General features: G+C 40.3%; 1 protein-coding gene across 11 annotated transcripts in view; it reads left to right on the top strand.

The window, feature by feature from the left end:
* Positions 1-513: 513 nt before the first annotated feature.
* LOC139746891 (E3 ubiquitin-protein ligase rfwd3.L-like) overlaps positions 514-25,355 on the top strand; it is a 62,592-nt gene continuing 37,750 nt past the window's right edge. The window contains exons 1-3 of one of the 11 annotated variants that reach the window (XM_071658549.1): positions 1,295-1,387; positions 18,965-19,282; positions 21,019-21,201. In XM_071658549.1, coding sequence (XP_071514650.1) covers positions 19,273-19,282; positions 21,019-21,201 — 193 coding nt within the window. In that variant the 5' untranslated portion in view covers positions 1,295-1,387; positions 18,965-19,272. Of the gene's footprint in view, positions 742-991; positions 1,101-1,287; positions 1,406-18,964; positions 19,283-20,974; positions 21,202-25,355 lie in introns of those variants that run through there. The other 10 variants (XM_071658550.1, XM_071658554.1, XM_071658548.1 and 7 more) reach the window with 10 other exon arrangements.

Below are 25,355 nucleotides of genomic sequence, written 5' to 3'. Positions count from 1 at the left end.
TAAATATATACCCCATTATAACATGACAATCTATAACTATTTGGCAGCTATCCGTAACACGCAAACATTTTGGGAAACTTAATTGAATGACGCCACATATTCGCATCATTTTTTTTTAGCTACATGGTAGATGCCCTCTGTCCCATCTTTGTTGTATAGTCTTTGTTAATGACCATGTTATTTGTTATGCCTAAAGGGCCAAGCAACAAACAACCACCATGGGGGTAAGTATGATGTAGCTAAGGTCACCGCCCACTGCCCAAGGCACTGTCCTTGGACGCACATTTGTCATACGCCACTTCATTGTAGCTTTCACTTGATTATGTCAATTAGATCACACGTTTACGCTTCCTTCCGCACCTCACACACATTCTTTAATGATATCTTATTGTCTGATAAGAACGCAAGCACGTTCTCAGTCATTAAACAATCATAAAATATACTTCATGCAGTGTATGAAGGGTGACACGTACTCACAGAAAACGCATCAAAACATGTGAACCGGTGACTTTACAAGACTAGACCTTAACATGGGGTTCCTCCCTGGATCTCTGCCCGTCTCGTATATTTTGTGCTAAACTGAATTGCTGTTATATTCGGAAAGTATTCATCGTAAAGGATGTGACCATTGTGCTGCTGTCGTGATTGGACTTCGACCTAAGCGATAATGAAGATTCGGAAGAAGAGCAGGTGTCATAGGTGTACAGCGCCTCATTACTATAAATTCAGTCATATAACTATGTATGTACTAATTTCAGCATTATAGAATTATGGACATGTATCTTACACATAACTGTTGGCGTCCTTTAATCATGCATACCACAGACTTAAGTGATTGGTCAGAAACCATTTGGTATAGAAAACTAATTACCGGGAGCGATTGACATGGTTGTCACTTGTATCACCAAACTCCCTCTCCACCCTGTGGGAAACCCTCAAACGCTGGGAAACGGTGGCCTTCGCTGTATGTCTGATAACTCACGTCTGATGATTTGGTACTAAAAGTGAAATGATGCCCGCAGTTCATAACGGGGAAAGTGTAGTGACAAATTTAATATCAAAAGCAGTCACAAACTATGATACACAAGGGGGAATCAAAGGTGAATAGGGCATTTTCTCTGTCCAACCTGGACACGGGACCCTTCATCTGGAACTCAAGTACTTCTGTTTTACTGTTCTTATACAAATATAAATCTAATAGCTCTTGATTGTGGTTAATATGAATATCTATCGTTTTAGGCTAGTATCTGAGCTGAGGTATAAATTTAGCCTCGTTCTCCCTGATGCAAGGGACCAGTGATAGTAAACAAACAGTTGACGCGCGAGATAGAGACTGCTGTATAACAAAGAAAGAAATACATTGGAAATGTAGTAGAGAGGAGTGAAGGTCAGAGATAGTACTTAGGTTGGTGAAGGAAGCTCGGAAGTATTCTGACACGTTGAACGGAAGTGATAACGAGAAAGGGAAGAAATGTATTTTGCCTTTCTGTTATGCCCGGGTGTTTTGTAAATATATGAATTTATAGATTTTACTTTGAATATATATCACATGAGAGCAATGATGTACTATATTAATTTGAAAGGTTAATACTTTACATAGGAACTGTATTGTCGTTAAGATGCAGAATCTCTACAATTCATGTGAATGACATTGGTATAATACAGATATAAGCTGTCCGCTCAAAGTGGGCAGTGCGTTGAAGCTGAAGGGAAATATCAGATAAAGAAATAGATCCACATAAATTTATGACATTCTAACTTGTTTCATAGAGAAGACAGACTTAACACACATATTTACTTGGTACATAAGTGCAAAGATAACGAAATTTACATTATAAAGGTGAACTGACAAATGTAGAAAATTGTGACACCTGGCTGTTTTATGTATATGTAGTCGCATTTCGAATGCATGATAGATGAAGACTATTGAAGTAGGATTTGGATCACATTTCTTAACTACACTTAATAATTGTACAACTTCAGAACCCCTTTTATGGGTCTTTTGCCGCTTCAAGGCTAAACTCCAGTCAGAAACAGGGAAATGAATGACTCCTTTGGAGCAGGAAGCTCTGCAATAAGACTGTACTCCTTTTTATCCATTGCTGATGATACACCCTCACTGAGGGTGATTTCAGTCATGGTTTATCTTCATGCAGGCGATGTTTGGGAACACCATTCATATTTTATGATGTTACATAACTCAGTAGTGGGGAGGAGCTGTGAAGATTCGGGAAGAAGTAGGGTTAAGTAATGTGAAAAAGGTGAATTACTTATATATGTCAATAAATCCAATGAAAATCTCATGTATTTTCCCCTAGCTGCTGTGTTACCTTATTATTCATTTTATTTGAGAACCATATTGCTTATGCTCTCCTCATTACAAGCTAGTGCTGGCCATTTGTGCTTTAATCATAATACAAATGGATCCTCCAGATAGTGCACTTATGTGACTAAATCTCTGTGAGTCAGGATATTTAATATATGTGTAGATAAAACATTTTTAGAATTTCTTTTACTGTTAACACATAGCAGATCTAAGCTTGAATACATTATTATGAACTTAATGGAATGCATTGTTATACATTAGTGCAATACATTATTATACATTTAGTTCAACTTCATGGGGATTATAACACTCGTGTAGAGATGTTAAGATGCTCTGTTATTCATGATGATGGAACTTGGTACAAGAGATTCTACATATCTGGTAATCTTACATCTACCATCTTTTGCTGGACCTCATGAATATGTAGTAATGTGATAGTGGATGATTTTCATACACAGGCATACATTTTTCAGTGTACATATACTGGTCTTTCATGCAGTTTTATGTGTTCCATCTAGATGGTAATTCAGATAAAAGAGTTAAACAACATCAATTTCAAGTACAGATATATGACATAGGTGAATTATCAGTACGGGATTTTTTGAAAAAATCTCATAGATTACAACTTTTTTTTAAATTTAGCTGTTGTATTATACAGTCAAAATAGAAAGACTATAATATATTTTGGAAGTGATTCTACAGCTGGCATGCCGGTTTCGTAGCCTGTAGGCTACATACCTAATGCTAGAGTTGCTGGCTGGAGAATTGGTGCAAAAGATGCTTGTGGCATGAGAAGAGTGGGAGGTGGGCAGGTTAAAAAGGGTAGTGAGTGGTGGGATGAAGAAGTAAGATTATTAGTGAAAGAGAAGAGAGAGGCATTTGGACGATTTTTGCAGGGAAAAAATGCAAATGACTGAGAAATGTATAAAAGAAAGAGGCAGGAGGTCAAGAGTGCAATAGGTGGAAAAGAGGGCAAATGAGAGTTGGGATGAGAGAGTATCATTAAACTTTAGGGAGAATAAAAAGATGTTCTGGAAGGAGGTAAATGAAGTGCTTAAGACAAGGGAACAAATGGGAACATCAGTGAAGGTGGCTAATGGGGAGGTGGTAACAAGTAATGGTGATGTGAGAAGGAGATGGAGTGAGTATTTTAAAGGTTTGTTGAATGTGTTTGATGATAAGAGTGGCAGATATAGGGTGTTTGGGTCATGGTGGTGTGCAAAGTGAGAGGGTTAGGGAGAATGATTTGGTAAACAGAGAAGAGGTAGTAAAAGCTTTGCAGAAGATGAAAGCTGGCAAAGCAGCAGGTTTGGATGGTATTGCAGTGGAATTTATTAAAAAAGGGGGTGACTGTATTGTTAACTGGTTGGTAAGGTTAATTAATGTATGTATGACTCATGGTGAGATGCCTGAGGATTGGCGGAATGCTTGCATAGTGCCATTGTACAAAGGCAAAGGGGATAAAAGTGAGTGCTCAAATTACAGAGGTATAAGTTTGTTGAGTATTCCTAGGAAATTATATGGGGGGGTATTGATTGAGAGGGTGAAGGCATGTACAGAGCATCAGATTGGGGAAGAGCAGTGTGGTTTCAGAAGTAGTAGAGGATGTGTGGATCAGGTGTTTGCTTTGAAGAATGTATGTGAGAAATACTTAGAAAAGCAAATGGAATTGTATGTAGCATGTATGAATCTGGAGAAGGCATATGATAGAGTTGATAGAGATGCTCTGTGGAAGGTATTAAGAATTTATGGTGTGGGAGGCAAGTTGTTAGAAGCAGTTGTTAGAAGTTTTTATCGAGGATGTAAGGCATGTGTACGTGTAGGAAGAGAGGAAAGTGATTGCTTCTCAGTGAATGTAGGTTTGTGGCAGGGGTGTGTGGCATGGTTGTTTAATTTGTTTATGGATGGGGTTGTTAAGGAGGTGAATGCAAAAGTTTTGGAAAGAGGGGCAAGTATGCAGTCTGTTGTGGATGAGAGAGCTTGGTAAATGAGTCAGTTGTTGTTCGCCGATGATACAGCACTGGTGGCTGATTCGTGTGAGAAACTGCAGAAGCTTGTTACTGAGTTTGGTAAAGTGTGTGAAAGAAGAAAGCTGAGAGTAAATGTGAATGAGAGCAAGGTTATTAGGTACAGTAGGGTTGAATATCAAGTCAATTGGGAGGTAAGTTTGAATGGAGAAAAACTGGAGGAAGTGAAGTGTGTTAGATATCTGGGAGTGGATTTGGCAGCGGATGGAACCATGGACGCGGAAGTGAATGAATCAAAGAGTTGGGGAGGGGGCGAAAGTTCTGGGAGCGTTGAAAAATGTGTGGAAGTTGAGAACGTTATCTTGGAAAGCAAAAATGGGTATGTTTGAAGGAATAGTGGTTCCAACAATGTTATATGGTTGCGAGGCGTGGACTATAGTTAGAGTTGTGCGGAGGAGGGTGGATGCTCTGGAAATGAGATGTTTGAGGACAATATGTGGTGTGAGGTGGTTTGATCGAGTAAGTAATGAAAGGGTAAGAGAGATGTGTGGTAATAAAAAAAAGTGTGGTTGAGAGAGCAGAAGAGCGTGTTTTGAAATGGTTTGGTCACATGGAGAGAATGAGTGAGGAAAGATTGACCAAGAGGATATATGTGTCAGAGGTGGAGGGAATGAGAAGTGGGAGACCAAATTGGAGATGGAAAGATGGAGAGAAAAAGATTTTGAGTGATTGGTGCCTGAACATGCAGGAGGGTGAAAGGTGTGCAAGGAATAAAGTGAAATGGAACGATGTGGTATACCGGGGTTGACGTGCTGTCAATGGATTGAACCAGGGCATGTGAAGCATCTCGGGTAAACCATGGAAAGTTCTGTGGGGCCTGGATGTGGAAAGGGGGCTGTGGTTTCAGTGCATTAAACATGACAGCTACAGACTGAGTGTGAATGAATGTGGCCTTAGTTTTTTCCTAGTGCTACCTCATACACATGTGGAGGGAGGGGGCTGTCATTTCATGTGTGGTGGGGTGGCGATGGGAATGAATGAGGGCAGACAGTATGAATTATGTACATGTGTATATATGTATATGTCTGAGTGTGTATATATATATGTATACGTTGAGATGTATAGGTATGTATATGTGCGTGTGTGGACGTGTATGTATATACATGTGTATGTGGGTGGGTTGGGCCATTCTTTCGTCTGTTTCCTTGTGCTACCTCGCTAACGCGGGAGACAGCGACAAAGTTTAATAAAAAGAAATTAATTATACTTGATCACTGTTTCTAGTGTCAGCAGTTAGCTCCAGGAAACAAATGAACAATGGCTCATCCACTCATATACATACACACACAACTGATGTATAACAACTGACTTTTATTTCCCTCTTGTGTCTCCCCTGATGGTGTGATTATTACATGAAAGTGCACTTGGGAACTTATCGTGTTTCATTTTCCCTGTGGACTCATAGGAACACACACATATATATATTTTTTTTTATTATACTTTGTCGCTGTCTCCCGCATTTGCGAGGTAGCGCAAGGAAACAGACGAAAGAAATGGCCCACCCCCCCCCCCCATACACATGCATATACATACGTCCACGCACGCAAATATACATACCTACACAGCTTTCCATGGTTTACCCCAGACGCCTCACATGCCCTGATTCAATCCACTGACAGCACGTCAACCCCGGTACACCACATCGCTCCAATTCACTCTATTCCTTGCCCTCCTTTCACCCTCCTGCATGTTCAGGCCCCGATCACACAAAATCTTTTTCACTCCATCTTTCCACCTCCAATTTGGTCTCCCTCTTCTCCTCGTTCCCTCCACCTCCGACACATATATCCTCTTGGTCAATCTTTCCTCACTCATTCTCTCCATGTGCCCAAACCACTTCAAAACACCCTCTTCTGCTCTCTCAACCACGCTCTTTTTATTTCCACACATCTCTCTTACCCTTACGTTACTCACTCGATCAAACCACCTCACACCACACATTGTCCTCAAACATCTCATTTCCAGCACATCCATCCTCCTGCGCACAACTCTATCCATAGCCCACGCCTCGCAACCATACAACATTGTTGGAACCACTATTCCTTCAAACATACCCATTTTTGCTTTCCGAGATAATGTTCTCGACTTCCACACATTCTTCAAGGCCCCCAGAATTTTCGCCCCCTCCCCCACCCTATGATCCACTTCCGCTTCCATGGTTCCATCCGCTGCCAGATCCACTCCCAGATATCTAAAACACTTCACTTCCTCCAGTTTTTCTCCATTCAAACTCACCTCCCAATTGACTTGACCCTCAACCCTACTGTACCTAATAACCTTGCTCTTATTCACATTTACTCTTAACTTTCTTCTTCCACACACTTTACCAAACTCAGTCACCAGCTTCTGCAGTTTCTCACATGAATCAGCCACCAGCGCTGTATCATCAGCGAACAACAACTGACTCACTTCCCAAGCTCTCTCATCCCCAACAGACTTCATACTTGCCCCTCTTTCCAAAACTCTTGCATTTACCTCCCTAACAACCCCATCCATAAACAAATTAAACAACCATGGAGACATCACACACCCCTGCCGCAAACCTACATTCACTGAGAACCAATCACTTTCCTCTCTTCCTACACGTACACATGCCTTACATCCTCGATAAAAACTTTTCACTGCTTCTAATAACTTTCCTCCCACACCATATATTCTTAATACCTTCCACAGAGCATCTCTATCAACTCTATCATATGCCTTCTCCAGATCCATAAATGCTACATACAAATCCATTTGCTTTTCTAAGTATTTCTCACATACATTCTTCAAAGCAAACACCTGATCCACACATCCTCTACCACTTCTGAAACCACACTGCTCTTCCCCAATCTGATGCTCTGTACATGCCTTCACCCTCTCAATCAATACCCTCCCATATAATTTACCAGGAATACTCAACAAACTTATACCTCTGTAATTTGAGCACTCACTCTTATCCCCTTTGCCTTTGTACAATGTCACTATGCACGCATTCCGCCAATCCTCAGGCACCTCACCATGAGTCATACATACATTAAATAACCTTACCAACCAGTCAACAATACAGTCACCCCCTTTTTTAATAAATTCCACTGCAATACCATCCAAACCTGCTGCCTTGCCGGCTTTCATCTTCCGCAAAGCTTTCACTACCTCTTCTCTGTTTACCAAATCATTTTCCCTAACCCTCTCACTTTGCACACCACCTCGACCAAAACACCCTATATCTGCCACTCTATCATCAAACACATTCAACAAACCTTCAAAATACTCACTCCATCTCCTTCTCACATCACCACTACTTGTTTTCACCTACCCATTTGCGCCATTCACTGAAGTTCCCATTTGCTCCCTTGTCTTACGCACTTTATTTACCTCCTTCCAGAACATCTTTTTATTCTCCCTAAAATTTAATGATACTCTCTCACCCCAACTCTCATTTGCCCTTTTTTTCACCTGTCTCTTTCTTTTATACATCTCCCACTCAATTGCATTTTTTCCCTGCAAAAATCGTCCAAATGCCTCTCTCTTCTCTTTCACTAATACTCTTACTTCTTCATCCCACCACTCACTACCCTTTCTAATCAACCCACCTCCCACTCTTCTCATGCCACAAGCATCTTTTGCGCAATCCATCACTGATTCCCTAAATACATCCCATTCCTCCCCCACTCCCCTTACTTCCATTGTTCTCACCTTTTTCCATTCTGTACTCAGTCTCTCCTGGTACTTCCTCACACAGGTCTCCTTCCCAAGCTCACTTACTCTCACCACCCTCTTCACCCCAACATTCACTCTTCTTTTCTGAAAACCCATACAAATCTTCACATATATATATCATTATATTTTTTATTATACTTTGTTCCTGTCTCCTGCGTTAGCGATGTAGCGCAAGGAAACCAACAAAAGAATGGCCCAACCCACCCACATACGTATACATATACATAAACGCCCACACATGCACATATACATACCAATACATTTCAATGTATACATACATATACATACACAGACATATACATATATACACACGTGCATTTATATACATGCTGCCTTCATCCATTCCCATCGCCACCCTGCCACACATGAAATGACATCCCCCTCCCCCTGTGTGCATGCAAGGTGGCACTAGGAAAGGACAACAAAGGCCACATCCATCCACACTCAGTCTCTAGCTGTCATGTGTAATGCACTGAAACCACAGCTCCCTTTCCACATCCAGACCCCACAAAACTTTCCACGGTTTACCTCAGATGCTTCACATGCCCTGGTTCAATCTATTGACAGCACATCGACCCCGGTATACCACAATGTTCCAAATCACTCTATTCCTTGCGCGCCTTTCACCCTCCTGTATGTTCAGACCCCGATCACTCAAAATCTTTTTCACTCCATCCTTCCACTTCCAATTTGGTCTCCCACGTCTCCTCATTCCCTCCACCTCTGACATAAATATCCTCATTGCCAATCTTTCCTCACTCATTCTCTCCATGTGACCAAACCGTTTCAATTCACCCTCTTCTGCTCTCTCAACCACACTCTTTTTATTACCACACATCTCTCTTATCCTTTCATTACTTAATCACACCACATATTGTCCTAAAACATCTCATTTCCAACACATCACCCTCTTCCGTACAACCCTATCTATCGCCCATGCCTCACAACCATATAACAATGTTGGAACCACTGTTCCTTCAAACATACCCATTTCTGCTTTCCGAGATAATGTTCTTGCCTTCCACACATTCTTCAACGCTCCCAGAGCCTTTGCCCTCTCCCACCCTGTGACTCACTTCTGCTTCCATGGTTCCATCCACTGCCAGATCCACTTCCAGATATCTAAAACACTTCAGTCCCTCCAGTTTTTCTCCATTCAAACTCACCTCCCAATTTACTTGACCCTCAACCCTACTGAACCTAATAACCTTGCTCTTATTCACATTTACTCTTAGCTTTCTTCTTTCACACATTTTACCAAACTCAGTCACCAACTTCTGCAGTTTCTCACCCAGATCAGCCACCAGCACTGTATCATCAGCGAACAACAACTGACTCACTTCCCAAGACCTCACATCCCCAACAGACTGCATACTTGCCCCTCTCTCCAAAACTCTTGCATTTACCTCCCTAACAACCCCATCCATAGACATATTAAACAACCATGGAGACATCATGCGCCCCTGCTGCAAACTGACATTCGCTGAGAACCAATCACTTTCCTCTCTTCCTACTTGTACACATGCCTTACATCCTCAATAAAAGCTTTTCACTGCTTCCAGCAACTTACCTCCCACACCATATACTCTTAATACCTTCCACAGAGCATCTCTATCAACTCTTATCATATGCCTACTCCAGATCCATAAATGCTATATACAAATCCATTTGCTTTTCCAAGTATTTCTTACATACATTCTTCAAAGGAAACACCTGATCCACTCATCCTCTACCACTCCTGAAACCACATTGCTCCTCCCCAATATGATGCATTGTACATGCCTCTACCTTCTCAATCAATACCTTCCCATAATTTCCCGGGAATACTTAATATACTTATGCCTCTGTAATTTGAACACTCACCTGTATCCCCTTTGCCTTTGCACAATGGCACTATGCATGCATTTCACCAATCCTCAGGCACTTCCCCATAATCCATACATACATTGAATGTCCTTACCAACCAATCAACAACACAGTCACCCCCATTTTAATGGATTCCACTGCAATACCATCCAAACCTGCCACCTTGCTGGCTTTCATTTTCCAAATAGCTTTCACTTCCTCCTCTCTGTTTACCAAACCATTCTCCTTTACACTCTCATTTTGTGCATCATCCCAACCAAAACACCCTATATCTGCCACTCTGTCATCAAACACATTCAACAAACCCTCAAAATACTCACTTCATCACTACTTGTCATTATCTTCCCATTTGCCCTTTCACCGATATTCTCATTTGTTCTCTTGTCTTATGCACTTTATTTACCTCCTTCCAAAAGAGGGGCAAGTATGAAGTCTGTTGGGGATGAGAGAGCTTGGGAAGTGAGTCAGTTGTTGTTCGCTGATGATACAGCGCTGGTGGCTGATTCATGTGAGAATCTGCAGAAGCTGGTGACTGAGTTTGGTAAAGTGTGTGGAAGAAGAAAGTTAAGAGTAAATGTGAATAAGAGCAAGGTTATTAGGTACAGTAGGGTTGAGGGTCAAGTCAATTGGGAGGTGAGTTTGAATGGAGAAAAACTGGAGGAAGTGAAGTGTTTTAGATATCTGGGAGTGGATCTGGCAGCGGGTGGAACCATGGAAGCGGAAGTGGATCATAGGGTGGGGGAGGGGGCGAAAATTCTAGGGGCCTTGAAGAATGTGTGGAAGTCGAGAACATTATCTCGGAAAGCAAAAATGGGTATGTTTGAAGGAATAGTGGTTCCAACAATGTTGTATGGTTGCGAGGCGTGGGCTATGGATAGAGTTGTGCGCAGGAGGATGGATGTGCTGGAAATGAGATGTTTGAGGACAATGTGTGGTGTGAGATGGTTTGATCGAGTAAGTAACGTAAGGGTAAGAGAGATGTGTGGAAATAAAAAGAGCGTGGTTGAGAGAGCAGAAGAGGGTGTTTTGAAATGGTTTGGGCACATGGAGAGAATGAGTGAGGAAAGATTGATCAAGAGGATATATGTGTCGGAGGTGGAGGGAACGAGGAGAAGTGGGAGACCAAATTGGAGGTGGAAAGATGGAGTGAAAAAGATTTTGTGTGATCGGGGCCTGAACATGCAGGAGGGTGAAAGGCGGGCAAGGAATAGAGTGAATTGGATCGATGTGGTATACCGGGGTTGACGTGCTGTCAGTGGATTGAATTAGGGCATGTGAAGCGTCTGGGGTAAACCATGGAAAGCTGTGTAGGTATGTATATTTGCGTGTGTGGACGTATGTTTATACATGTGTATGGGGGTGGGTTGGGCCATTTCTTTCGTCTGTTTCCTTGCGCTACCTCGCAAACGCGGGAGTCAGCGACAAAAAAAAATATATATATATATATATATATATATATATATATATATATATATATATATATGTATATATATATATATATATATATATATATATATATATATATATATATATATATATATATATATATGTATATGGAAAAAGGTGAGAACAGTGGAAGTAAGGGGAGTGGGGGAGGAATGGGATGTATTTAGGGAATCAGTGATGGATTGCGCAAAAGATGCTTGTGGCATGAGAAGAGTGGGAGGTGGGTTAATTAGAAAGGGTAGTGAGTGGTGGGATGAAGAAGTAAGATTATTAGTGAAAGAGAAGAGAGAGGCATTTGGACGATTTTTGCAGGGAAAAAATGCAATTGAGTTGGAGATGTATAAAAGAAAGAGACAGGAGGTCAAGAGAAAGGTGCAAGAGGTGAAAAAGAGGGCAAATGAGAGTTGGGGTGAGAGAGTATCATTAAATTTTAGGGAGAATAAAAAGATGTTCTGGAAGGAGGTAAATAAAGTGCGTAAGACAAGGGAGCAAATGGGAACTTCAGTGAAGGGCGCAAATGGGGAGGTGATAACAAGTAGTGGTGATGTGAGAAGGAGATGGAGTGAGTATTTTGAAGGTTTGTTGAATGCGTTTGATGATAGAGTTGCAGATATAGGGTGTTTTGGTCGAGGTGGTGTGCAAAGTGAGAGGGTTAGGGAAAATGATTTGGTAAACAGAGAAGAGGTAGTAGTAAAAGCTTTGCGGAAGATGAAAGCCGGCAAGGCAGCAGGTTTGGATGGTATTGCAGTGGAATTTATTAAAAAAGGGGGTGACTGTATTATTGACTGGTTGGTAAGGTTATTTAATGTATGTATGACTCATGGTGAGGTGCCTGAGGATTGGCGGAATGCGTGCATAGTGCCATTGTACAAAGGCAAAGGGGATAAGAGTGAGTGCTCAAATTACAGAGGTATAAGTTTGTTGAGTATTCCTGGTAAATTATATGGGAGGGTATTGATTGAGAGGGTGAAGGCATGTACAGAGCATCAGATTGGGGAAGAGCAGTGTGGTTTCAGAAGTGGTAGAGGATGTGTGGATCAGGTGTTTGTTTTGAAGAATGTATGTGAGAAATACTTAGAAAAGCAAATGGATTTGTATGTAGCATTTATGGATCTGGAGAAGGCATATGATAGAGTTGATAGAGATGCTCTGTGGAAGGTATTAAGAATATATGGTGTGGGTGGCAAGTTGTTAGAAGCAGTGAAAAGTTTTTATCGAGGATGTAAGGCATGTGTACGTGTAGGAAGAGAGGAAAGTGATTGGTTCTCAGTGAATGTAGGTTTTTGGCAGGGATGTGTGATGTCTCCATGGTTATTTAATTTGTTTATGTATGGGGTTGTTAGGGAGGTGAATGCAAGAGTTTTGGAAAGAGGGGCAAGTATGAAGTCTGTTGTGGATGAGAGAGCTTGGGAAGTGAGTCAGTTGTTGTTCGCTGATGATACAGGGCTGGTGGCTGATTCATGTGAGAAACTGCAGAAGCTGGTGACTGAGTTTGGTAAAGTGTGTGAAAGAAGAAAGTTAAGAGTAAATGTGAATAAGAGCAAGGTTATTAGGTACAGTAGGGTTGAGGGTCAAGTCAATTGGGAGGTAAGTTTGAATGGAGACAAACTGGAGGAAGTAAAGTGTTTTAGATATCTGGGAGTGGATCTGGCAGCGGATGGAACCATGGAAGCGGAAGTGAATCATAGGGTGGGGGAGGGGGCGAAAATCCTGGGAGCCTTGAAGAATGTGTGGAAGTCGAGAACATTATCTCGGAAAGCAAAAATGGGTATGTTTGAAGGAATAGTGGTTCCAACAATGTTGTATGGTTGCAATGCGTGGGCTATGGATAGAGTTGTGCGCAGGAGGGTGGATGTGCTGGAAATGAGGTGTTTGAGGACAATGTGTGGTGTGAGGTGGTTTGATCGTGTAAGTAATGTAAGGGTAAGAGAGATGTGTGGAAATAAAAAGAGCGTGGTTGAGAGAGCAGAAGAGGGTGCTTTGAAATGGTTTGGGCACATGGAGAGAATGAGTGAGGAAAGATTGACCAAGAGGATATATGTGTCGAAGGTGGAGGGAACGAGGAGAAGTGGGAGACCAAATTGGAGGTGGAAAGATGGAGTGAAAAAGATTTTGTGTGATCGGGGCCTGAACATGCAGGAGGGTGAAAGGCGTGCAAGGAATAGAGTGAATTGGATCGATGTGGTATACCGGGGTTGACGTGCTGTCAGTGGATTGAATCAGGGCATGTGAAGCGTCTGGGGTAAACCACGGAAAGATGTGTGGGGCCTGATTGTGGAAAGGGAGCTGTGGTTTCGGGCATTATTGCATGACAGCTAGAGACTGAGTGTGATCGAATTGGGCCTTTGTTGTCTTTTCCTAGCGCTACCTCGCACACATGAGGGGGAAGGGGGATGTTATTCCATGTGTGGCGAGGTGGCGATGGGAATGAATAAAGGCAGACAGTGTGAATTGTGTGCATGTGTATATATGTGTGTCTGTGTGTGTGTATATATATGTGTACATTGATTGTATGGGTATGTATATTTGCGTGTGTGGACGTGTATGTATATACATGTGTATGTGGGCGGGTTGGGCCATTCTTTCGTCTGTTTCCTTGCGCTACCTCGCTAACACGGGAGACAGCGACAAAGCAAAATAAAAAAAATATATCATTCATTATACTGTATCGCTGTTTCCCGCATCAGCGAGGTAGCACCAGGAGACAGACAAAGAATGGCCCATCCACTGACATACTTACATATATACATAAATGCTCATATACATACATGTACATATATCCACTGCATACATACTTACATACATACATATATACATACATACATACATACACATATACACAGAGAGTACATATATGCACTTGTACATATTCATACTTGCTTGCCATCATCCATTCCTGGTGCTACCCCATTTCCCATGAAACAGCATTGCCAGCTCTTCAGCTGGCAACTCCGTTTTCGTTTACATAGCCTACAGACTCCATGGCCGGCATGCTGGCAGTGGAGCTACTTCGATATGATTTGTGATCAGGAATGGTAATCATTTAAACTTTTTTTCACATTCTGTGGGAGTAGAACATCCTACGTATATCATTGTATAAGATATTCTCTTTATAGATAAGATATTTCAGTGTATTTTAAAGTATTTCTTTATTCATCAGGCATTCTATAATGTCACAGCAAAATTCTTCTCAACCTGTATCCTACACGCTGGCAAAATGTGCTTTGATTTAACTTTTAAAAAAGTCATGTTGCATTAAGTGCTAACTCTCACCTTGGTTTGTTAACATTTTTTCATGCCTCCAAAGTAAATGTATATAGCCATTTCAGTATGTCTGCTAAGAATAGTAAAGGTGCTCAAAAGGGTACAGGACACAGAACTATCACTTTTGATGTGAAACTGAGTGCTTAGGAAGTTTGATGATGGCCAGAAACTTATGGTTGGTTTCGGGTCTTGCTCACTCAGTAATAGAAAAAAAACAAGATAAGATTAAGCTCTTTGTCTGGCACCTTATTGAATTTAAAGTAGAAATATTCTAGTTATCTCTTCTACAAACACATATTTTTCTTCTCATTCAAATTAGAAAATTATAATGTATCCAAGGTTTCCTCTTTATCGGTTGTCATGTGTTTCTTACGTATTGTATTACAGTGAGGCTATACGAATTTTATTAAGCCAAGTTGACACAAATATGTCCCTTTTGATGATCTCTGGGTAACTGAGGTGTGTGATATATTTTCCAGTTGCTGAAGTAAAATGTTTGTGATGTCTGCCAGTAATTGGTGGAATCATTGTCTTATACATTAGATGATAATTATCATGTAATTGAGATACTAAAATCTGAGTGTGAATCAGTGTTTGGTGAGTCTAAAAGCACATTAAAGGTAAATGACCCATATTATTTAGTCATACATGGCAGTCCCACCATGTTACACAGCAGATTTCATCACTATGCACCTTGAGAGAGCCATTGAAAGCATGGCCATGCCTTTGCTTCAGGATCACACTCTTGGGAATTTTTTCCCTAAATAATGTAAAACATTACTTAAATGAGTTTTAAACATCCCCTGTGGAAGAAATTTTGGACACTATCACAGTTTCTGAAACTTTAAAACTGACTTGTATCACCACACTCCACACCACAGTGTAGCAAGCAGAGTACAGTAATTAAAAAAAACTGCTGACCAATAGTGCTGACTTTGTATATAATGTAAGATGACTGACTTCTTGATTCTGGAATCAAATAGTTTACATAGCCCCTCAGTTACTTGATTACTTTGACAGAATTATAAATGTGCTGGAGATGTAACAAAATGCTAATGCAGTATACAAAGACTTTGCGAAAACAGTTTATCAGTTTGACTACAATATCAGAGCTGACAAACTTTGTAAGATAGAATACCTGGAAAGGTCAGAAGATGGATATGCAGTTTCTTGACTAACAGATTATAGTATGTTTCAATCATGCTATTTCCAATGCCTGTAAGGTGAGAAGCTCAGTTCCCCAAGGAACTTTACTAATGTATCGATTGTTCTTCATTCTCATATCTTACATCAGCACAATTGTTAGCCAGAGGTTTATATCATATATTGCTGATGATACTATGATAAGGATGGAAGTCTCAGTAGTAGAAGACGCTGAGAAAGTTCGAGCAGATATAAACCATTTCTTCTGGTGGGCCATTAAAAGTAAAGTGCTTTTTAATGGTGAAAAGTTTCAACTACTATGTTATAAGGGAAGTTAAGAAATTCAGAACAGAATGGATTGTTGGACAGAAACAAGACACCATTGTGCTTCAAAAGAACAGAATGAAAGAATCTTAAGTAATAATTTCTGACAACCTTACCTTCTGTGGGCACAACAGAACAACAATCCTCTTCCAAAAAGATGGAAGGCTTGATTTTTTGGACCTTAAAGACAAAAAAGTAAAAGCTGGTGAATATGCTTTTCAGTGCATGGTTACTCTCTGAATAGACTGCTTAAACTGGAAACGGTGCAGCAGAAAGCAGCTAAATTGATTCCCTCCTTGTATCACAAACCATATGAAGAGAGACTTCAAGAATTAAACTTGTTCTCTATAAGCGAGAGGCACCTTTTGGGCAAATTGATAGAAAGTTTCAAGATACTTAAAAGTTCAACGACATCGATATTGAACATTTTACAGTAGGGCAGCATTACCGACAAGAGGAAATTGATTAAGACTTCGAGGTCACCAAGTTAATCTGGACTGTACAAAATATTTTTCATCATCAACATTACTGATGCATGGAATAATCTCCTTGAAAATGTTGTTCAGAGCATCACCCTAAATGTTTTCAAAATTAGGCTTGATCATCACTTGTCACTCACCAGTATTGAAAATTCATTTAATTAGTCATTATAACGCTGTGGTATATCATGCTCCCATCTCAGTGACTGATTGTTTCAGTATCATGCTAACATTGATTTACCCATGTCACCTACTTTGAGAGAGTAATTGAGAATTGCTGTCTCATTCTTCAGCACCAGGAATAGTATAGGCGTGGTATGTCGAGAGGTTGGAGCTTAAGTTTATCCTTAGTTTTGCCTTTATAAGAAAAAGTGAAGGGATGCATGTTGTTGGGGACGGGATGCATGATATATTCATGTTCATCCTACTTCATGACTTTCCTATGAATATGTTCTTCAGGCTTATTAATCTTGCAATATATTTTTTCTATCTTTTTCCTGCCGGCATGTGCCTTAGGAAGTGGAGGATTAGGAGAGAACCTTTGTTTTGCTATCCTTTTCTTCTACTGCTTACAAATATGTATTTCTTTTTAGCATTAAGGCCAGACCACCTCGATTGGACCTTGTGTCTCTGTCTCTGTGGTGTGTGTATCTATGTAACACTATGTGACATTACCTTTCAAGGTGGGTGAAATTGCAGAGTTAGAAAATGTGCAAAGATATTGTTATGAGAAAATGCACAGCTTATATGAGAATTCTCCTCTAACCTGTGTCCTTTGCTTCCTTTCACTAACGTAATCTTTCCTGCCTGTAGATCTAGCTTCTGAATTAATGTTGAATGTTGTACAGTGTCAGAATCTTTCTGGTAGTCTAGGAATATGCAGTGTCAGTCTCTTGGATCTTAAGACAAAGTTCATTCTTTCATAGAAGTTTAGAGAACTTGTAATGCAAACCGTATTTCACTAAACTTGTATCATCCTGCAGAAAGCTGGTTTCTTTGTAGCAAGTTGTCTTCCAAATTTTTTTTAATGTCTTCTTCAGTGTTTTACAGACCACACTTGTTAGGGAGACTGGTTTGTAGTTCAGCATGATTTCCGAATTAGCTTTCTTAAATACTGATGCATTATTTACCCTTTTTCATACATTTGGAATTATGCCTTCCTTCAGTTATGTGCTGAATGATTTTTTGATGACCTAGCAAGTGTCCTGCACATTCCTTCAGCACACATGGAGAGATTTCATCAGGATTATGGGCCTTATATAGATCGAGGTGTTTTAGCAGCTTGTTTATCTCATATGTATCATTTTTTGTGTCTTTTCAAGATATCTTTCTCATCCTGTCATGCTAATTTAGGGCACTTTTTAAACTTACCATATTATTGAGCTCCTTAAACAATTCTTTGTCATTATTCACTCATGTTATTGAGCTCGTCAAACAATTCTTTATCATAAGTGATTCTTCCTCTTGAATCTTTTAGCCAGATTTACTGCTTTTAAACCAATGATTTAGTCCTAATGAACTAATAGTTAAGTGTTTATCTGTCTGTCTGTCTATGTTTCATTGTAAAGAGGAGAAGTAGAGCACTGCAAGGGTGGGATAGAGGAATAAGGATATTTTAGTGTAACATGATAAAGGAATGATCAGGAATCATATGCAGTAGAAGTGCCTGTAGTTGGTGTTAATGGAGACGCTGGTCTCACTTGACATGCAAATGAAAAGTTAAGAAGCACTTTGTCATTGTGAAAGTCCATGATTCACTATAACACATTAGGCTTGGGTTGAAGATGTGTGTGAATGATGTCAGTCTTTATGTGCCTGACCCACCTCATTAACTTGGGAATGGAGTACAGTAATGATAATACGGTGTGATTTGTGCTTTAGCTCATTGGACTGATTGTATCTTTATCAGTATTCCCTTGTATTAGTACAGTGATTAAAGAAAGTTTGAAGATTTAGTTAAATCAGAAATTGACAAGTTTTAGCATTCCTGTAAATCAATTACTTCTTTAAGTAATGAATTATGCTTTAGCAAAATTCTGGTAAATGAGCTGATGCTATTATGGATATAGGTTTATCATAATTTGCACCTGGAAAATTGTGGAAGACATGGTTTCCAGCTTACAGTCAAAAAGTAGCTCTTTCTGTTTGAAGACATGGAAGACTCATAGAATATTACTCTCAGAATGTTCGTAATGCACAGTAATTGAAAATTTTCTAAATATCTGGGGGCAAAGACTGTTAACACACTTCCAACAGCCTTTTGGAGCACTATGGGTCATATTACATGGGGGAGATTTAAGAAGGTCCTGAATGAATACATTATCTACGAGGTGTACAAAACCAGCCAAGCTGTGTTAGTAATGTAGTCTCTCTCTCTCTGTTTGAAGGCATGGAAGACTCAGAATGTTACCATCTGAAGGTTCGAAAAGCACAGTAATTGAAAATTTTCTAAATATCTGGGGACAAAGACTGTTTAACACACTTCCAACAGCCTTTTGGAACACTATGGGTCGTACTACATGGGAGAAATTTAAGAAGGTCCTGAATAAATACATTTTCTACATGGTGTACAAAACCAGCCAAGCTGTGTTAGTAATGTAGTCTTGTGGGCCACAGATTGGTCAATCAGAAACCAACACAACTGCTTGGACTCAGCCTAAATTATGAGGTCAGAAACCTCCAAAATCATTGAAAGATGATGAAAGGTAAAGTGTTTAGAATTGTAATAAATCTGTGCTGCAGTTATGACAAAGTTATCCATGCATATACATTTATATTTAATGTGTTTGTAGTTTTTACAGGTGTGTTCCCTCTCATTAGTTAGATTTTATGTATACTAGAGAAGAACTTGGATATTATCACAAACAGCAATTGACACATTTATTATTAACACTTAATATTTATTTATATTTATTTTGCTTTGTCGCTGTCTCCCGCGTTTGCGAGGTAGCGCAAGGAAACAGATGAAAGAAATGGCCCAACCCACCCCCATACACAATGTATATACATGCACGTCCACACACGCAAATATACATACCTATACATCTCAATGTTCACATATATATACACATACAGACACATACATATATACCCATGCACACAATTCACACTGTCTGCCTTTATTCATTCCCACCGCCACCTCGCCACACATGGAATACCATCCCCCTCCCCCCTCATGTGTGCAAGGTAGCACTAGGAAAAGACAACAAAGGCCCCATTCGTTCAGACTCAGTCTCTAGCTGTCATGCAATAATGCCCGAAACCACAGCTCCCTTTTCACATCCAGGCCCCACACAACTTTCCATGGTTTACCCCAGACGCTTCATATGCCCTGATTCAATCCACTGACAGCACGTCAACCCCGGTATACCACATCGATCCAATTCACTCTATTCCTTGCCCTCCTCTCACCCTCCTGCATGTTCAGGCCCCGATCACTCAAAATCTTTTTCACTCCATCTTTCCACCTCCAATTTGGTCTCCCACTTCTCCTCGTTCCCTCCACCTCCGACACATATATCCTCTTGGTCAATCTTTCCTCACTCATTCTCTCCATGTGCCCAAACCATTTCAAAACACCCTCTTCTGCTCTCTCAACCACGCTCTTTTTATTTCCACACATCTCTCTTACCCTTACATTACTTACTCGATCAAACCACCTCACACCTCACATTGTCCTCAAACATCTCATTTCCAGCACATCCACCCTCCTGTGCACAACTCTATCCATAGCCCACGCCTCGCAACCATACAACATTGTTGGAACCACTATTCCTTCAAGCATACCCATTTTTGCTTTCCGAGATAATGTTCTCGACTTCCACACATTCTTCAAGGCTCCCAGGATTTTCGCCCCCTCCCCCACCCTATGATTCACTTCCGCTTCCATGGTTCCATCCGCTGCCAGATCCACTCCCAGATATCTAAAACACTTTACTTCCTCCAGTTTTTCTCCATTCAAACTTACCTCCCAATTGACTTGACCCTCAACCCTACTGTACCTAATAACCTTGCTCTTATTCACATTTACTCTTAACTTTCTTCTTTCACACACTTTACCAAACTCAGTCACCAGCTTCTGCAGTTTCTCACATGAATCAGCCACCAGCACTGTATCATCAGCGAACAACAACTGACTCACTTCCCAAGCTCTCTCATCCACAACAGACTGCATACTTGCCCCTCTTTCCAAAACTCTTGCATTCACCTCCCTAACAACCCCATCCATAAACAAATTAAACAACCATGTACTTTAATAATGTAATCTAGCCTGGCTGGTTTAAAGTTTCAGCTGTCAGCATTGTGAACTTATATATTACAGAATTTAAAAAAAAACATTTATTATAGTTAATTATTCATCTTTTAAAATCAGATTGGTTTGTTTGGCTTTAAAACAGGCAGTATATGAGATTTGAAGAGGAAATTTAACTTGATCCAACAGACACTAAAGATGCAGAAATGGCAAGGCAAGCACCAGGAACTAGAGATGGAATGACTGGCAGAATAACAGACAGATATGACATAGGTGAAATCATGAATGTGACAGACAGAGGTGATATGAATAATGAAGATAATGATTCAGATGCTACAAATATGTCTACAGATGTTTTAAGTGATCCAGAAGGTAAGAGTTCCAAGGCTTATTGTTGCAGCTGCAAGTGCATAATGTTGTGATCAGAACAAGGTTGAACAAAATTGGAATTAAGGTAGGAATTAAGATACAGCACTTTAATAGCTCTATTTACTTTTCAAAATGTAGTTGCTTTACAAAATGTCAGTCATAGCATATCATGAGATAAATGCAGTAGTTATCCTTTATGGCAGCTTTAAAAGTGGCAGGACTACTGCCATTTAGCTTTAGAAATAGTAGGACTGCTGCTGTTTAGCTTGAATGAAACTCAGTTTCACTCAATTTATTCTGTCATACTCAAGTTTCTGGACAGCAATTTATGTAAATCATAGGTATGTAAGAGAAATTCCTTTTACTATATTTTTCACCCTTTAAATAAGAGTTCTCTCATAATGGAAATGAAACAGAAATAAGAATGTGGTAAGAGACTTGACTGGGAAAGAGAGACAGTACTATTACTCCCATAAGTTGCCAGAAAGTGTATTTGTGTTTATTTATAAAAGTTTCTTGAACTAAATTCGAAATCTGGACTGTGACCAGAGACATTTAGTTTGATGTACTGAGTGTAGACATGATTGAATTGAAGGTTGTTGGTACAATTAGGCTTAACTACACTCGTGTAACCCTGTCTGATTTTAGAAGAAAAGAATACAGTCTTAAGCCAGAAAATATTAGGGAATGTAACTATGTATTAAACTTCTGTTGTACTTATTTTGAAAAGTGTTGAGGATTAAATCCAAAGATGGTGTGCATATTTATAAATGTTTAATGATATTAGTAATTCCTTTATATAAACAATAATGATTGTGTGGTAAAACTCTTTACCTATTTGGGGAGAGAGAGAGAGAGAGAGAGAGAGAGAGAGAGAGAGAGAGAGAGAGAGAGAGAGAGAGAGAGAGAATGTTGTACTAGTATGGATTTTGAAATTATTATTTGTCACTTTTATCGCTGGGGATAGGGGACAAAGAATACTTCCCACGTATTCCCTGCATGTTGTAGGAGGCGACTAAAGGGGGCGGAAGTGGGGGGGCTAGAAACTCTCCCCTTCCTGTATTTAACTTTCTAAAGAAGGAGTCATGCGGAGAGTGCTCATCCTCCTCGAAGGCTTAGACTGGAGTGTCTAAATGTGTATGGATGTAACCAAGATGAGAAAACGAGGAAAGGAACCTGGTGTTTTGGCTCTGAATGAAACGAAACTCAAGGGTAAAGGGGAAGAGAGGTTTGGGAATATCTTAGGAGTAAAGTCAGGAGTTGGGGAGAGGATGGGCAAAGGAAGGAGTAGCAGTACTCTTGAAGCAGGAGTTGTGGGAGTATGTGATAGAGTGTAAAAAAGTAAATGATATGTGTAAAACTGAAAGTGGTTGGAGAGAGAGGGGTGATTATCGGTGCCTATACACCTGGTCATGAGAAGAAAGATCGTAAGAGGCAATTGTTTTGGGAGCAGCTTAGTGCGTTAGGAGCTTTGATGCAAAAGGCTGGGTTTTAGTGGTGGGTGATTTGAATGCAAAGGTGAATAATGTGGCAGTTGAGGGTATAATTGGTGTACATGGGTTGTCTAGTGTTGTAAATGGAAATGGTGAAGAGCTTGTAGATTTGTGTGCTGAAAAAGGACTGGTGATTGGGAATACCTGGTTTAAAAGGAAAGAAATACGTAAGTATATGTATGTGAGTAGGAGAGATGACCAGAGGGCATTATTGGATTACGTGTTAATTGATAGGCGTGTGAAAGAGAGACTTTTGGATGTTAATTCGCTGAGAGGTGCAGCTGGAATGATGTCTGATCATTACATTGTGGAGGCAAAGGTGAAGATTTGTAGAGATTTTCAGAAAAGAAAGAGAATGTTGGGAAGAAGAAAGTGGTGAGAGTAAATGAGCTTGGAAAGGAGACTTGTGTGAGGAAGTACTAGGAGAGATTGAGTGTAAAAGAGATTGATTGAGTGTAGAATGACAAAAGGTAAGGGCAAATGACGTGAGGGGAGTGGGTGAGGGATGGGATGTATTTAGGGAAGCAGTGATAGCTTGTGCAAAAGATGTATGTGGCATGAGAAAGGTGGGAAGTGGGCAGATTAGAAAGAGTAGTGAGTGGTGGGATGAAGAAGTAAGATTGTTAGTTAAAGTGAAGAGAGAGGCATTTGAACAAATTTTGCAGGGAAGTAATGCAAATGACTGGGAGATGTAGAAAAGAAAGAGGCAGGAGGTCAAGAGAAAGGTGCAAGAGGTGAAAAAGACAAATGAGAGTTAGGGTAAGGGAGTATCATGAAATTTTAGGGAGAAAAAAAAGATGTTTTGGAAGGAGGTAGATAAAGTGCGTAAGACAATAGAACAAATGGCGGTGAAGGGGGATAATGGGGAGATAAAAATAAGTAGTGATGACGTGAGAAGGAGAGAGAATGAGTATTTTGAAGGCTTGTTGAATGTGTTTGATGATAGGGTGGTAGATATAGGATGTTTTGGTCGAGGTGGTGTGCGAAGTGAGAGGGTTAGGGAGAATGGTTTAGTAAACAGAGAAGAGGTAGTGAAAGCTTTGCTGAAGATGAAAGTCGGCAAGGCGGCGGGTTTGGGTGGTATTTCAATGGAATTTATATAAAAAAGGGGAGACTGTGTTGTTGATTGGTTGGTAAAGATATTCAATGTATGTATGGTTCATGGTGAAGTGCCTGATGATTGGCGGAATGCATACATAGTGCCATTGTACAAATACAAAGGAGATGAAGGTGAGTGTTAAGATTACAGAGGTATAAGTTTGTTGAGTATTCTTGGGAAATTATATGGGAGGGTATTGATTGAGAGGGTAAAGGCATGTACAGAGCATCAGATTGGGGAAGAGCAGTGTGGTTTCAGAAGTAGTAGAGGATGTGTGGATCAGGTGTTTGCTTTGAAGAATGTATGTGAGAAATATTTAGACAAACAGATTGATTTGTATGTCGCATTTATGGATCTAGAGAAGGCATATGACAGGGTTGATAGAGATGCTTTGTGGAAAGTATTAATAGTATACAGTGTGGGAGTTAAGTTGCTAGAAGTAGTGAAAAGTTTTTACCAAGGGTATAAAACGTGTACGAGTAGGAAGAGAGGAAAGTGATTGATTCCCAGTGAATATCGGTTTGCAGCAGGGGTGCGTGATGTCTCCATGGTTGTTTAATTTGATTATGGATTGAGTGGTTAGGGAGGTGAATGCAAGAGTTTTGGAAAAAGGGGCAAGTATGCAGTCTCTTGTGGATGAGAGGGCTTTGAAGATGAGTCAGTTGTTGTTCGCTGATGATACAGCGCTGGTGGCTTCTTCGGGTGAGAAACTGCAGAAGTTGGTGACTGAGTTCGTTAAAGTGTGTGAAAGAAGAAAGTTAAGAGTAAATGTGAAATATTATTAGGTTCAGTGGGATTAGGGACATGTTGATTTGGAGATAAGTTTGAATGGAGAGAAACTTGAGGAAGTGAAATGTTTTAGATATCAGGGAGTGGATTTGGCAGTGGATGGTACCATGGAAGCGGAAGTGAGTCACAGGGTGGGGAAGGAAGCAAAGGTTCTGGGAGTGTTGAAGAATGTGTAGCAGACGAGAACGTTATCTCGGAGAGCAAAATGGGTATGTTGGAAAGAATAGTGGTTCCAACAATGTTAAATGGTTGTGAGGCAATGGCTATACATAAGGTTGTGTAGAGGAGGGTGGATGTTATGGAAATGAAATGTTTGAGGACAAAATGTGGTGTGAGGTGGTTTGTTCGAGTAAGTAATGAAAGGGTAAGAGAGATTTATTTATTATACTTTGTCATTGTGTCCCGTGTTAGTGAGGTAGCGCAAGGAAACAGACGAAAGAATGGCCCAACCGACCTACATACATGTCCACACACAGCACATATACATACCTATACATCTCAACGTATACATATATATACACACACCGACATATACATATATACACATGTACATAATTCATACTGTCTGCCCTTATTCATTTCCGTTACCACCCCACCACACATGAAATGACAACCCCTTCCCCTGCATGTGTGCGAGGTAGCGCTAGGAAAAGACAACAAAGGCCACATTCGTTCACACTCAGTCTCTAGCTGTCATGCGTAATACATCGAAACCACAGCTCCCTTTCCACATCCAGGCCTCACAAAACTTTCCAGTAGTTTACCCCAGACGCTCC

This window comes from Panulirus ornatus, chromosome 66, assembly GCF_036320965.1.
Source record: "Panulirus ornatus isolate Po-2019 chromosome 66, ASM3632096v1, whole genome shotgun sequence".
NCBI lineage: Eukaryota > Metazoa > Arthropoda > Malacostraca > Decapoda > Palinuridae > Panulirus > Panulirus ornatus.
This window is presented reverse-complemented; position numbering and strand designations above follow the sequence as displayed.